The 14,489-nt window shown below is 36.9% G+C and overlaps 1 protein-coding gene across 3 annotated transcripts in view; it reads right to left on the reverse strand.

Annotated features, from left to right (window-relative positions):
- Nucleotides 1-14,489, reverse strand: part of WASHC4 (WASH complex subunit 4) — a 39,675-nt gene that overhangs the window by 14,578 nt on the left and 10,608 nt on the right. For all 3 annotated transcript variants that reach the window (XM_048932575.1, XM_048932579.1, XM_048932565.1), the window contains exons 7-22: nucleotides 13,786-13,868; nucleotides 12,475-12,517; nucleotides 11,854-11,957; nucleotides 11,101-11,221; nucleotides 9,928-10,051; nucleotides 9,682-9,809; nucleotides 8,486-8,646; nucleotides 6,728-6,854; nucleotides 6,107-6,232; nucleotides 5,478-5,585; nucleotides 4,262-4,408; nucleotides 4,075-4,154; nucleotides 2,893-2,998; nucleotides 2,047-2,163; nucleotides 1,201-1,369; nucleotides 907-1,061 (exon numbers count right to left, since the gene is read on the reverse strand). In XM_048932575.1, coding sequence (XP_048788532.1) covers nucleotides 907-1,061; nucleotides 1,201-1,369; nucleotides 2,047-2,163; nucleotides 2,893-2,998; nucleotides 4,075-4,154; nucleotides 4,262-4,408; nucleotides 5,478-5,585; nucleotides 6,107-6,232; nucleotides 6,728-6,854; nucleotides 8,486-8,646; nucleotides 9,682-9,809; nucleotides 9,928-10,051; nucleotides 11,101-11,221; nucleotides 11,854-11,957; nucleotides 12,475-12,517; nucleotides 13,786-13,868 — 1,899 coding nt within the window. The remainder of the gene's footprint in view (nucleotides 1-906; nucleotides 1,062-1,200; nucleotides 1,370-2,046; nucleotides 2,164-2,892; nucleotides 2,999-4,074; nucleotides 4,155-4,261; nucleotides 4,409-5,477; nucleotides 5,586-6,106; nucleotides 6,233-6,727; nucleotides 6,855-8,485; nucleotides 8,647-9,681; nucleotides 9,810-9,927; nucleotides 10,052-11,100; nucleotides 11,222-11,853; nucleotides 11,958-12,474; nucleotides 12,518-13,785; nucleotides 13,869-14,489) is intronic.

Here is a 14,489-nt window from a genome sequence, read left to right on the forward strand (position 1 = left end):
TGCCTGTAAGATGACACGTGGAAGAAAAGAAAAAGAAATTCAGTTCACATTTGAAATTTACACTTCTGCCTGTTTCCATTTCCAAATTCTTCTGAAACCAAGGGATGCACAGCTCTATCCCACAAACAAATTTATTTTTAAAATTCTGCTCTTCTCAGATTTCAGGAGACAACTTATCTGTGTGTCCATAGAAACCTGGACAGTTATCTGTAAGGACATAAGCAGCTAGCTACTTTCTGATGTTATTTCATCCAATATGTCTAGAATACTAAGTCTGAAGTTTTATATTTACAGTGCAAGTCTGAAAACTGCTTTGCTTGATAATCCCTTGAATAACCCCTTTTTAGTATCGCTGTGCATAGAGAGGATACTGTTTAATCTACACATTTTTCACTTGTGCCAACGATTGTGCCAGGATTTTGTGGGGAGTCAGGTACACGTGTTTGTGTGTGTATTTTTGTTTTGAAGTGAAGCTTATACAAATGACTGCTAGGAAACCAATGTTGTGAAATGATTTATCTCTTTACAACTACATAATGAACAAACACTATTGGCAATAGATGCCAATAACAAAAGCCAGAAATAGAAACCATCAGTCACAGCACTTTTGTGCTGAGTAGATATAGAAAAAAAAAAAAAAAGTAGTTCAACATTGTCTTTCAATTCAGGAATAAAAAGCCAACTTGAGCATTAGAGGAAAAAAAAAGAGGCTGTCTCTCTAAGAGCTTTCAGTAGTGCAAGTCATGATATGAAGCTGTCTAAAATATCAAAAATATTACACTTTGGAGGGAAACAAATTGTACTTCTTTAGTATCCACCCTATAAACAGTGAGTGCCTATATCATTGACTTGGTATTAAACAGACAGTCAATATGACAGCTTAATGGAACAAATGATGCAGCATACCTGTTCCAGAGTCTGACTGGGAAGATGTGCTTCAGTCATACTTAAACCATAGCGCTGAGTTGCTAGGTTTCTCATTTCACTGTAGGTAGCCCAGTCATGTAGAGCCACAGTTGTTAAGTTGTAGAAGGTCTTGTCCAAATAGTGAGTTACATGAGCTGTAAACACATAAATAAAATGATCTAAAATTCACCCTTTCAATTTAGTTACAGAAGCAAGGAAAAAAGTAAAAAGATACACTCAACCAAATCACAGCAGAGGTGAAAGTAAAGATCAGGAAAGTGTACAACAACTCACCTTTTATATCAATGAATCGATTGAAAAAACGTATTGGGTTGAGAAAGAAGAAGTGAGCTAGATCCTTCATACCAACTCTGAAGGGATTTCTGTCATCCAACTTTAGGTGTGTATGAACTGACAAGCGAAGGTCCTTCTCTATCTCTTTACATAATTTGTCCAGCAAGTGCTACTCAGAAACATAAAATTAAAAAATAATTAAAGAAAAATCATTCAGTCCCTTCAGAACTGTCATCTCTTTTCTAATATGTTCTCAATCTTCTCATCTTAAGAAGAAGGATTAGATAACCAGACTTCATTCAGCAATTTGGACTGATTTTCTGCAGAACACATAACATTTGCTTTTGGACAAGCCAAAAAAAAGCAGTTCAGAGGTTAAACCTAAGATTTGGGAAATCTGACCTCACATTTGCTCTCTGTCAAACATTCTTTATAATTCTAGGTATGTCACTAAAGAGGTCACCCACATTCATAGTGCCTCTACTACTAAAAGCCAGGTTTATACGCTAAAAACAGTATTACACGTCAGGCATTCATACAAGCAGAAGCTGATCTGAGAAACTGCACTTCTCTGCCCACACAGCTGAAACTGTAACTCAGATTTTGCCAGCTTATATAATTTAGAAGGCAGCATTTTCAAGTTCTTGGACAACACAGATACTACTACTAATATGCTGTAATTATTCAAGCTGGTAAGGGATCATTGTCTCAGTTACCTAAACACTTCACACCACCTCAAGGTTGCTAAGATATTTTTATACAATACATGAGGCCTGGTACAGTTGATGCCAGTCTAAAAGATACTCCAACCAGTGATGCATTCTATTTCCTTTTCAAATAAATTACCTCATTGAGCACTTCCATGATTTCTTTGTCATAGCACTCCAGAAGCACCTCATATGATTCCAAATGTCTTGCATACATCATAGCAGGAACACAGTCCCTCAGTGCACTAAACATATACTGAGAAAAGAAACTTTTATGCTTAACCAACAGATTAACAGACACATCAACACCTCAAATACTGAGTGCTCAAAGCTAACAAGGAAATCAAGCCCAACAGTATTCCCATTTTTATCAAAACAAGACTTCATTTACTACTACAGCTCCTTGCCCCTAACACGCCAACCTAAGGTACTTAGTTGCTGCTAGTCTGCTCCCAGGAAGGTTGTAATTATTAACAATTTCATCTTCAACAATCTGTACTACAATCCATATGCTATAACTGACCATGGCATGCACAACAATGGGTCAGATCACTGATTTTAATCAGCATTAGTGAGACAAAGCGTGATTCGCTTCTACAGCAAGAACTTAATACTGCAAAGAGAGGAGAAGTGGAGTGGAAGAAGCTACAGGTCAGTCATCCCTCACTATATCACAGAACGTGGTGTCAGGTGCAAACAAGGGCTTAAAATGCTCAAGTCTAGCAAAAAGTATTAACTTCAAATTGAAGTGAGTGGAGAGAGACACTTTAAAGACAGATTTTTAGAGCGCTAACAGTGCTCTTTGGATTTTGAGCAAAAATTGTCTTTTCAACCTGGAGGACATAAAAACATTTCCTTGTTATGTGTAACTCATCTGAGTTTTACCTTTTTTTTCCCCCCTCCCCACATTATTTTCCTTGTTTGCATACTAAAACTTTTTCCTCTACTCCTTTGAATCCCTCCCATTACTAGCATTATTACTTACATGCAGTCTAGCAGAGTCAACTGCATTTTCATACACATCATCTAAGTAGATTGGAAAGACTGCTCGATGCCAGTATAAGAAACAACAGTCACATTGTGCTCGAACTCTAGAATACAAGATTACTAATTAGACAAAGAATTGGAACAAGCTGTTTTTCTAACACAGCAATATATATATACACTAGTGTGTTTAAGCTAAAAACAACTACTCTCCAAGCTGATTTATTATTTTTTTTTTTTACAGTTACTTTAATGTTCCAGATGCAACGTCCTTCAAAAGCCCTTGAAAAAAAAAACAAGTACTCAGCATTTCTGTTTTCAATTAGTCTATTTAAAAACAAGTATCTCATTTGCAAATAAGGGCTAGTCAGCCTGTGAAAAAAACTAAGCCTTACTCCACAGCAAAATTTGAAATAATTTTCTTACTGTGTGCAATTAGCAGCTTAGAAGCAAAACATACATCCTAAGCTTCTTCTGTAGTCAAACAAAAACAGAAACAGGCCCCTTCTGATACAGCTTGCATGCAATACTTGCCCCACGATAAATTACTTTATCCCATAAGTCATCCATTGGAGGTCTCCATAAAATATACACAGTACAGATATTCACCTGGCTTTGAGATAGCTAACATTATACAATGAGTGCCCCTAAAATTACACCCACAGTAATAAAGCCACGGAACTGTGTGTGAATTAACAGCCTGGTATAATCTCAAAATAAATTCTTAAGGAAAACCATCTGATGCCAAAAGTAGCTATAGCAAATTTTATGTTAGAGAACTGACTATTTCAGTTTGCCTAACAGTCCAAGTACCAGTAGTTCTAAAAGCAACCAGATTCTACACATAAATGCACTTGCAGTGACATTTATGGCTATCAGGTGATTATAGCTTGAGTTAATAGGAAGGTTTTCACTTAAAGCCTAACCAGCTTCATGTCTTAGGAAGTGACACAATTTCAAAATGATCAGAAGTATATTAGTCTAGCCAGCCACAGTTAAGTAAAACATGACTTGTGTTTCCTACCCAAAGATTAGCAAGCTTCAGGTGTAGGCCTAGAATTCTTTCTGTCCATCCCTGGTCCACAATATGCAAAAAATCACAGCATGCAGCCACCAGATTTTGCAACTTGCCAAATGAAAAACCAGCTCCCCTGCCTTCTATGCATCATAAGTCACTGCCTACCTCTCCGTAAGTTCACTGATCAAGTCTAGTTTTTTCAGAACTAGCTGGAGGGGAAGGAGTTCTTCATCTTTGAAAGTTTTCTGTTTGAAAGAAAAAGGCTTTGTAAGATACAACACTTGGGATCTCTTTTCCAACCTAAACGTTTCTGTGATTTTAAACAAAGGTCTGTAATAATCACAGCACTCACCATCTGTGTTCCCACACTTAACGCAAGGGAAACAATCAGTCGCCTCTGTTTTGTGCTGGGCCCATTAAGGGTGTTCTCAGCCAACACCAAAGCAGAAAGGACATCCAGGCGTTGCTCACTGTACTTTTTATCAGAAATGACTCTTTTCTTTATGATGGAAAGACACAGAAATTAAGAGAAAAGTTAGCCCAAAAGCAATAGCTTACCTGCCCTTTTCAAAGTTTATTTGTTTACCATAAATTGGGTATTTCTGACAGCAAATCACATTTTGTGAACAGAGCTGAGTCCAGATTCACATACTGTCCATTCAGGGGTATTACATAACTATAAAGTTGAAATATGGGTGTGGTGAAACAGAACAAAAATACTGCAGAAGCTGCACTGTGACTGTATGATAATTTTTGTTCTAAGGTACATTAGAAGTTGGGAACTTCTTCAGCCGTATAAATACATATACATATGTCAAGTATTTCACATATATTTATATACAGAACAGCTTTTTAGAAGTACTGTTTTGAGAGGAACAGATGTCAGACAAACTGAGATTATTACAGCCAAATTTCAAACACACCAAACAATTTTGATGTGTCTAATTTTGGCAATTAAAGAAATCTATTCTTAAAATTGTAATCTATTCTGTCTTACGTTTGGCTGATAAGCAAAATGTGTGTTAAACTCTTATCTTCCCATAAACAAATACGTACATATATTGGTGCATCACCACCAGACGTTGTTCTGCATCACTGAGTTGAGCAGTGAATTTACGCTCTCGCAAGAATCCTGTAAGCCATCATATTAACCACTGCTTTTCACTAAGTGGATAATGACTTCATAAATAAAAGCCTTCTTGCTTATATTTGCATTCAAATGCTTTTTGAATGTAAACCAGAGATGACATTGAAAAAAGAAAGTCATCCTGAAAACCACTAGAAACAAAAACTGAAGTGAATACAATGAGAATGCAGGAGTTGAGAGTAAGGACCCCAACTAGGCAAAAAAAACCCCAAAAAATAGAAAGCCACCATTTGTGTTAAGTTTCCAGGATAAAAACTCTGATTTACTGGAAAGTTTATGTATATACCTACCAGTTTTGCAAAATTAAGAGAAATACTTCCACTTGACATTAAAAGTTTGAGTTTCTTTTATTAAAAAAAAAAAAAAAAACAAACCAAACCCTTACATAAATATAACAACGATTAGAACTTGGGTTACATACCTTGGCTACAGAAATGGAATGGAGAGCCTGATACTGCAGATGCTGAGAAATGTGTGTCACAGAATCTGCCACAACCATACTTCGTCGGTAAAACATGTGTTCTATTGCCTTAAATCAGTGCCAAAACACAACAGTTGATGTAGTTATCAAAACTGTCACCTTCAGAATTTGCTTTTATGTTGGCTGATTCATCCACACATACAGACTCTTTACCTTTCAAAACGTATTGACAGTTGCAGTTGCAATTAACCCTCAGAAACCGAGAAAAAAAATAAATCAAGCCATACAAGAGCATAAAGAGGTTTTGTTTTTTGTTTCAGGGTCATTCGTCTGAATAATCCAGCTCTGCTCAACAAAATTTTAGAAAGCAACTGCAAAGCAGACTATTTCCTTTTGGAAAAAGGCTGAATAGAAAATGCCAACTAAGGAAGCTGGTTACAAGTTACACCAGTCAGTTCTGATCTCCCAGTCCTCCTGTACAAACCCAGTCTTGAAAAAGAAACCATGCAAAACTACTTCCTCATTCAGGTTCCCCATTTCATCATTTCCACTCCCACCCTTTCCCCGCCCCCCCCCTTCATTTTAAATACACATGATATCTGACCAACAGTTCTCATCCAGTGACCTACCTTCAGAAGTTCCACAAGTCTGCACAGAGCTTTCACTGAGGTTTTGGTCATAGGTTTTTGCATTGACATGTAGAGATTCATCGTAGTTTTAATGATGGTGCTAAGACTATACGCATAAAGAAAACCCTAAAAATAAAGTAAGGACAGAAAAAAAGTTTCTTTTTTCCCCACTACATATTATTCATACACACCAGACAATTAACTTTTACCCCTAAAAGAGAACTCCCACCTGAGTTGGGAAGTCTGAGATGGATCTCAAAGCTGAAAGACCAAACCTGCCTAGCAGTTATTAAATAGTATGATCATTAAACTTTCCTGGAATCTTTCAAATTAAGCATAGGTCAGTAAATCAGTCAGTGAAGCTCTGTCAAGTTAAGAGAAATACTTAGAAAGTTTCACAATCACATATTTAGTCAGATTCACTTCTGCCACATGCCATATGGGTACACATCTTTTACAGGTTTACTTAAAAGAGCATCAAATAAGCATTTCAAGTTTTAGCTTACTTCTAGTAACACGATGATCACAGAACTTCAGTGATTTTTTTTAACTAACAGCTTATACAAAAACCATCTACTTTTTATATCATTTTCCGTATCACCACACTCAAAGATTGCACACCTGAATGAAGACATTACAGCGGTTAGAAAGATCTTCAGCAAACTTATCCATGCGTTGCTCTTTTGACAAGATAGATTCCATCTTTGTCATCCACGAGCTCACAAAGACATAATATGACTGCATATCTCTGGACAGGGAAACAAACAAACTGTGTTTAAGGAAGACTATCAGAATTTTCTATTTCCAAAGCCTAAATTCCTCTATGGGAAACACACTACTAAACATTTTTAGGTTCAGTCCCCAGAGCTCTCAATTCCTGAAAGCACCTGAATCTCATTATAGCATACATTTCAGTTATCTATAGATAATCCTTATCCTATCTATAGATAAGGATTAGTTAATCTGTCCATTATAGCTGTGCAAGAATACCCCAAAGAGAGCCAAAACTTTCTGTATTCTCTTCTTTCAAGAGAACAACAGTTCTTTAAGGAGTACATACACTGCACTTCTTTAAAATTATACAGTAAATAAGTCTGCTAAAAATGTTTCTAAATAGTAGCCAACAAGTCCTCCATGAGATGCTAATTGCTTCCCTCTAAGTTGAAATTTTTATAATGTATCATAACTTCCCACACCCAGGCCATCTCTTAAAAAGCATACTTCTCCATAAGATAATCTGCCTTAATTATACTAGTGATAGGAAGAAGCAGATTGAAACATAAGTAAAACAGTAGTGAAAAAATAATTTGCTCAAAGACAACATAGGCATGGAATTCATAGAATGGCTTAGGTTGGAAAGGACTTAAAAGCCTATCCAGTCCAAATCCCATGTCATGGGAGGGCTGCCACCCCCCAGCTCAGGCTACCCAGGGTCCCATCCAACCTGGCCTTGAGCACCTCCAGGGACGGGGCACTCAGTACCAGTGTCTCACCACTCTGAGTAAGGAACCTCTTCCTAACATCCAATTTAGTTTCCTCTCTTTCAGTTTAAAGCCATTTTTACCTTGTCCTCCTATTATGAGATTGTGTAATAGCTATCCCTTTGCCTCGCCACAACCCCTCCTCTCAAACCAACTTCCACATGCAGGGTGAGAAGTAAACCTCTGAAATTCTAGCGTTTATTTCTGTCCCACCAACCAATTTCCACCCTCTTGGATTGGTTTGCAACAAAAACAGATCTCAGCCCTGTTAAGTCCCTATGAAGTGCAGAGCATTCATTGTTCATAAGACTGACAACTCAGAAGTTTCAACTCAGCTTGTAACAGATCTTTTGAAAGAAATTTGAGAAAGAAATGACCGGCAAGTAACACACACAGCACAAAAAAGAAGCTGTTTGACAAGTACAATTTCACAAACCATTAAATAAGCAATGATTACATAAAGAAAATAAAAGCTTGCAGAGTAGAGAAGAAACCCCTCCATAAATTACTTAACCTATATGGGACTAATGTTCATGGACACACAGAAACCAGAGAGCCTTAACAGGAAAAAAAAAAAAAAAAAAGGCAGCTCAGGTTACTAGACATTAATTTAAAAAAAAGCTTAAAGTATTAAAAAAAAAGTTACCTGAGAAAAATCAGATACTTAAAACCATCAAGAACTTTGTGATTTAGGTCAAGCAATAACAGTTTTTCCGAGAGCATGAAAAAACATTTAGCTCTGACCAACACTTTTCAAGCAGGATTGTAGAAAGTGCACCAACTTTTTTCTTGCTACTTAGTGTACTAATGTGTTTTGTAGCACTGCTAAGTTTAGGAAAGAATAGGGAAACCCACATGTTTACACACAGCACAATGAAGTAATATTTAGGTAGCATACTTGGTAAGTGACTGAGCCTTCTGCTGTAAGAAGTTTTCCCTTTGTGTTTTAATTGTATGAATACTTTTCTTATCCAGAAGTTTGGCAGCAGCTGGTATCTTCTGAATCAGAAAGTTGTCAGCAAACCAGATAATGTTTGCAGTTAACGTGATGGCTGGTACCTGTAGCCAAAAAAAAAAAAAAAGGGGGGGGGGGGGCATATTAGGAAGTGTAGGGAAAGGCAACAGCAGATAACCAGTTCTAAATTATCTGAAAAAGGGTGATGGAATGGGTAAACAAATCTTTCTTTAAGTGGATTGTGACCAAGGATCAAGTACTCCAAAAGGAGGATCTCCAGGTAAAGAACCTTCCCTCATGGCAGCCAGCCCTTAAATGAGGCTTAGGGAGGTGAACTGCTTTCACTTGTGCTCCCTGGGCTCACTGTGTCCCTTCACTAGGTGCTCAATCAGGCTGGTTCAGGCTATGACTTCAGAATTAATAAACAATGAATAATAAGTAATTACAGGAAAACACTATGGCACTATGCACACTTATGAAACATCTGCTTCTCATGCCTCCTGTGAACCACAACAAACAATTCAGCTTCTTTTATATCTGCATAATCAATTTCAAAGTATAAATGATCATATTTTAAAAAGTCCTCAAAAACATTTTCCTCTAGAAGTCCATTAAGGACATTACAAGCAAAGCTGTTACCTTACCACTCTCAGTGTTTCCTCTACAGTGTTACAGAATTTAACCATTCCTTAATATATTACCCAAAACTAAAAAGCCCTGATCATCTTTAACTTAGAAGGCTTTCAAATCATGCGTGCAACCAAGCCAAATCCCAGAGCATTTATTCAGTCCCACGACGTTCACACTTCAACCAACAACTGTTTGTCCTCACTGCCGTATTAAACTTGAGAATAAACATTTTAATGATAATTTTAAGTTATTTTACATTGCTGCTTACTAAGTATAAAACACAAAGTGACTGCACGGGCTTTAGACCATCTTTTAAAACAAAGGAGAGAGGGGAGGATGTTGTAAAAAGGCAGAAAGTTTTGAAGTCTGTTCTCTCACTCCTTTTGGTAAGCTGTGTTCTTTCTATTCCCAAGTCTTAAGCACACTACACAGCCAAGAAAACTAACCCCTTCATTTATACAGACTATTCCTTTCCTCTTAATTATTAACAAGAAGAGCAAAGCACTCACCTTTTTGCAGACATCCAGCAATGACTTGTAAAATTTCTTGTCTACGGTCCGAAAAATCTGAAAATGCAGTACAAAAAGGCCGCAGATGCCTACATATTTATCCCTCTGGTCAATCTCTGAAGGTTCACCTGCAGAAACACACACACACACACACACACACACACACACACACAAAAGTCCTTTTAGAAATCTACTCACATGTTTAGAAACAGTGAACCTGACAGGAGAAACATCAGTTTGCATTACCAAGTTTGCCTTCAACATTTGCAAAGGCTGTGCGAAGGGTGTGAGCAAATTCTTCAGCAAACGCGCTGTTCTTTGACACAGACACTCCACCATTTATGGAATCAAACTGCTGTTCTATACAGGCCTATAGAAAAAAAAAATTTACAATGCTGTGAATTTCAGGCCTCAAAGAAACATCTGCAAGAGAAGAATTATGCTAGGGTTCATTGGTATATGTCATATCGTGCTTATTTGAAGTCACAACCTTAAACTTCACGTGGATTTTGATATATGTTTAGGTTGTTTCATATACTAAACCACATAGGAAACATTAAAAACCTCTCTTACACTTAGCATTTAAAAAAAACTTAATGATTTAAAATTTCTGTCATGGGGCACTTATAAAGAAATCACATGATGTGCTGCTACCAAGAAACCAGATGCGTATTTGTACTAACATTTACTAATGCCCATTACCTAAACAAGACCACCCTATGTATGATGCAGATTGTGATCTCGTAGCATGAAAATACTCATAACCACACAATAGTCAAAATGTAAAAACATGAAGATTTTAGACTGTTTCTATAACTGTTATTATAATCTTCAGTAGGATTTCATTTGAGAAATTAGTCACGTATGTTTGTTAGGGAGGGGTGTTGGCAGGACAGGAGGGGAAATGAATGAATAACAGAATCTAAACCGATAATGAAGCCTTTGTATAAAAAGTCAAGATGAAAAAAACCCACATAGTTGGTAGCAGCATCCTTTGAAAGGAAGGGACAAATTATGTTTTATCATTTAGCAGTTTAGCTGTAACTGGAATTAAGAGGATCTATACATAGCCTGAATAACCACTATGAAAATTTCTGGATGAAAAAAGAATGTCCTTGAGAATACACAGTCCTAATGCCAAGTTTTCTGTGTTTCTTTCATTCTACACAACAGCAAGCATTAACTGCATTCAAAGCCTGGCACAACTCTAGCATGAGGGAAGCAGAAGGAAGGATCACACAATAGATCCACTATCTGGAACAAACCAAGCCAACAAACAACAACAAAAATATACAAACACACACACACGAAAAAGAAAATACACACAGAAGTGTGGCATCCTATTAAAAACTATATTATAAACAGTCTCACTTTACTCTCAGTTTTCTCTACCATATTGGTGAACTTTAATTTTGTTACCTGAAATATCATTCCGTCAAGCAACTGGCATTCCAGTTTCAAAAGCAACTTTTCAAATGGCTTCAGTTTATCTTCTTGAATCCCAAACTTGGAAGGGTTGTGATGGACAGATTTTAGCAGCCTGTAAGGAGTAGACATAAAAAGAATTTAAGATGTACTGACAGTTTATAATATCCTACAGTATCCTAATATCACTGTTTCGTGGAACAGGTTTTAATTGCCTGTATCTCTGCCCAGCAGCAACTCCAAATTATTAAAAACAAACAAGTCTGTTTAAGCCACTGACATTTAAACAACTACAATCTATTGAGGTTTTCATTGAAATTGTTCTTTTTCCACTAATTTAACAGCCTACATAATTGTTGATTCTTTACTTCTTGCTTTAAATAATGCTCTTACTCAAATCTATTCCAAAGCCTTTGATCAATATGGATATGAATGGTCTTAAGTCAGTTCTGCATAAAATAAGATTTCTTATCAAATGCATTTTAAACCCCTTGAACCATTATTCTTTTTCAAGATACTTACCACACAGCTTCTGGAATGGCAAACGTGAAATTCAGCACTAAAAACTTCCTTATGCTGTTAGAAGGACAAAATGGGAGCTTTGCCCTGCTCCTTCTTGAGGTTTCCAGCTAATGCACAAGGCTAAAAAATTCCATGTCCCCAAACTAATTTTTTTGAAAGAAGGCGCATGCACATGCTTTTATCTTTTATGTCATGAGAATATTTGTCACACCTTCAGAGACACACCTCTTGTACATTGTCCAGTGATCCTTCAGAGTGGCATGATTGTCAATTATTTCATCCAGAGTGATTAAGACTGTCAGCAGTTCTCCCAGATGCTCATACATCGCCTGTTTGAGAAAGAAGAAAATGAAGTGTCTACTGCATGTGGGGCACTGCATATAAAATACCAGGTCTTTTCAATATGTGATGAGCCAGCAAGGCATCAGCTAGAGAGTTAAATCAGAGATTTCCTGGTTGCTTAAGTATTTAATATTATCTGTAATGGCAAACAAGAAAAAACAGTTTGTATGCAAGCACCCCCTCAGATTCATTGATCTGACACTGAAGATAGGATTTTCAAAATTAGCTAAAAGCAGAAGCACATATTACACACAGTAACAAAGCATGCAAACACTTTTCAGCTAGGAAAGCCAGAGTCTGACAGGAACAAAGTAGCAGCTCTTCCCAGGTAAAGGCCAGAAAAAGCTGATTAAGCAAATACAATCTGTAAAGGTGACTCCAGACTGAAAGTTGTTCTTGAAATTCACCTTCTTGCTAATTTTCTCAGGGTTAAGACAAATACATTAGCCAAAAAAAAAAAATAATAATAATAACATAAGCAAAAAGGCATAAAATTATTCCCACCTGAAAATGAACTCCTGATGTCTCTATAATTTTAGGTGCATTCCTGTAAATAAAACAAGTATTTTAACATATTACTACTCCCTTAGAACAGAGAATATTTAGCACCTCTGTACCAAAGAGTGTTTTTTTTGTTTCTTAGAGTATGTTTATTTACTTACACAGTAAATTCAGAAAATAAGATAAGCTTCCAAATATGATTAAAGCATATGATCAAATTTGGTACTGCAGTTCTGAATGCAAGGCATGTATCTGGTTTAAGCCACTGATTTCATCCAGTGCACACGTACTAGCAACAATTCCCAAGTCAGTTATGCTAAGCAGTCTTGACACAGTCCCAGGGCTCAAAAGTACAAAGCCACTTCACACACTCAGCCAAGCCATAACTAAGCTACACATCCAGCCTTTCTCACTCAGCACTACACAGAAAGTCTATCTTGTGCTGCAGTGTACGACAAAAATGAAAACAACCAATAACACTAAGAATGATGCTAAACTACTTGGGGAGAAAAAGCAAGAGAACAGCAGGGCTCTTGATCTCTAGAGCTCAACTCAACAATCTGACTCAGGGCTCAACTCTCCTTTGAGTCGAAGAACTAAGCACAACCACCCTCACTAAGCTCAACATCACATGTTAAAACCATGACTGTTCTGTCAGAAATATATAACATGACTGGCAACATCAAAACAACCAGCAATCTCACCCGTAGCATCTTTTGTCTGAAGATTATAATCAATGTTGAATACTAAAGAATAAACCAGTGATTTCATAGATACCACTGATTCATTTGTGCAGCTTACTTGGGGCTCTCTCAGTCATGCCAAAACAACACTTCATGCACAAAGGCATAAAGTCACATGGAAAGTGACAGTAACTTGTTCATCAGTACCAGTTCAACTACCAAGTTTAAGAAAACCACATATTTAAACATTGGATTGTGAAAGTGATCTGATTTTTAAGCTCTGAAAGCTCTGGTATCTACTATAGCAATCAAAGGAAAGAGTCTCGCAGAGGGAGACTGCAAGAATAGCAAGAGGATCTCTTGAACAACAAGATTAAGAGCCTCCAAAGCATCAGTCTATCTAAAAGAAAAAAAAAACAACACAACACTTGCATCTCATTTAATAAGAGCTCCAACTTTCCTGAAAATGAACTTGAAGATGGGTAATGAAGCCCAAATTTGTGCAACAAAGCATCCTCCATATCTCTAGATAATAATATTCCCAAAATAATCAACCCTTAGGCAGAACGTTTATATCATGTACATTTTTAAACTACATAAAAAGTGATACAGCATCTCAGGGAATAATTACTTGTTGCTGGTGTACAGAACAGCCAACTGATGCACTACATTCACCACCACTTCGTAACATCGGGTAACAAAGCAAGACAGCTCCTGAAATACAAGAAAATAAAAAGCACATACATATATAGCCTCTTCTTATGGATAACATCATTACTTCCAAAATACAGAATATAAATCACTAAACTTGCAGCGTAAGTTGGAACTACAACCCTAATCCAAGACAGTGGACAGACCTACAACAGGATGGGAAACATTATCCTAGTAATTAAGAGGTCTGAAAAAAGATATGGGTTTAAGTCAAAAGGTTACTGTACAAAGCTTCCAGTATATCTTGAAATACTGAAGTACCAATGTGCACTTTTAGACAGAGAAAAGATTAAAGAAAACAATTGCATCTAGCTTGTTTTCACGAGCTAGAGACTGATACTGAAATACCATATTTGATGCTCAAGGGCCACATTTAAAAGCTTATTGGGCCTTTGAGAAGGCGTGGAAAAGAGTCACCCCTCAGGAGCTCAATGTGCTTTAAATATCTTTTGCTATTAATTTTTCAAGAGTTCAATTTATTAGAGACACTGAGAAGAGACTTAAAGTGTACAAGTGCCTTTGGAGGGAATATTCAAATATCCCTAAAAGCAAAGGCTGTGCCTTTTCCCACTAGATTCAAGAGTCACACTCTGGAAGCTGGTGACAGACAAGTTCAAATTACAA

The sequence above is a fragment of the Lagopus muta genome, chromosome 1 (assembly GCF_023343835.1).
Source record: "Lagopus muta isolate bLagMut1 chromosome 1, bLagMut1 primary, whole genome shotgun sequence".
Lineage (NCBI taxonomy): Eukaryota > Metazoa > Chordata > Aves > Galliformes > Phasianidae > Lagopus > Lagopus muta.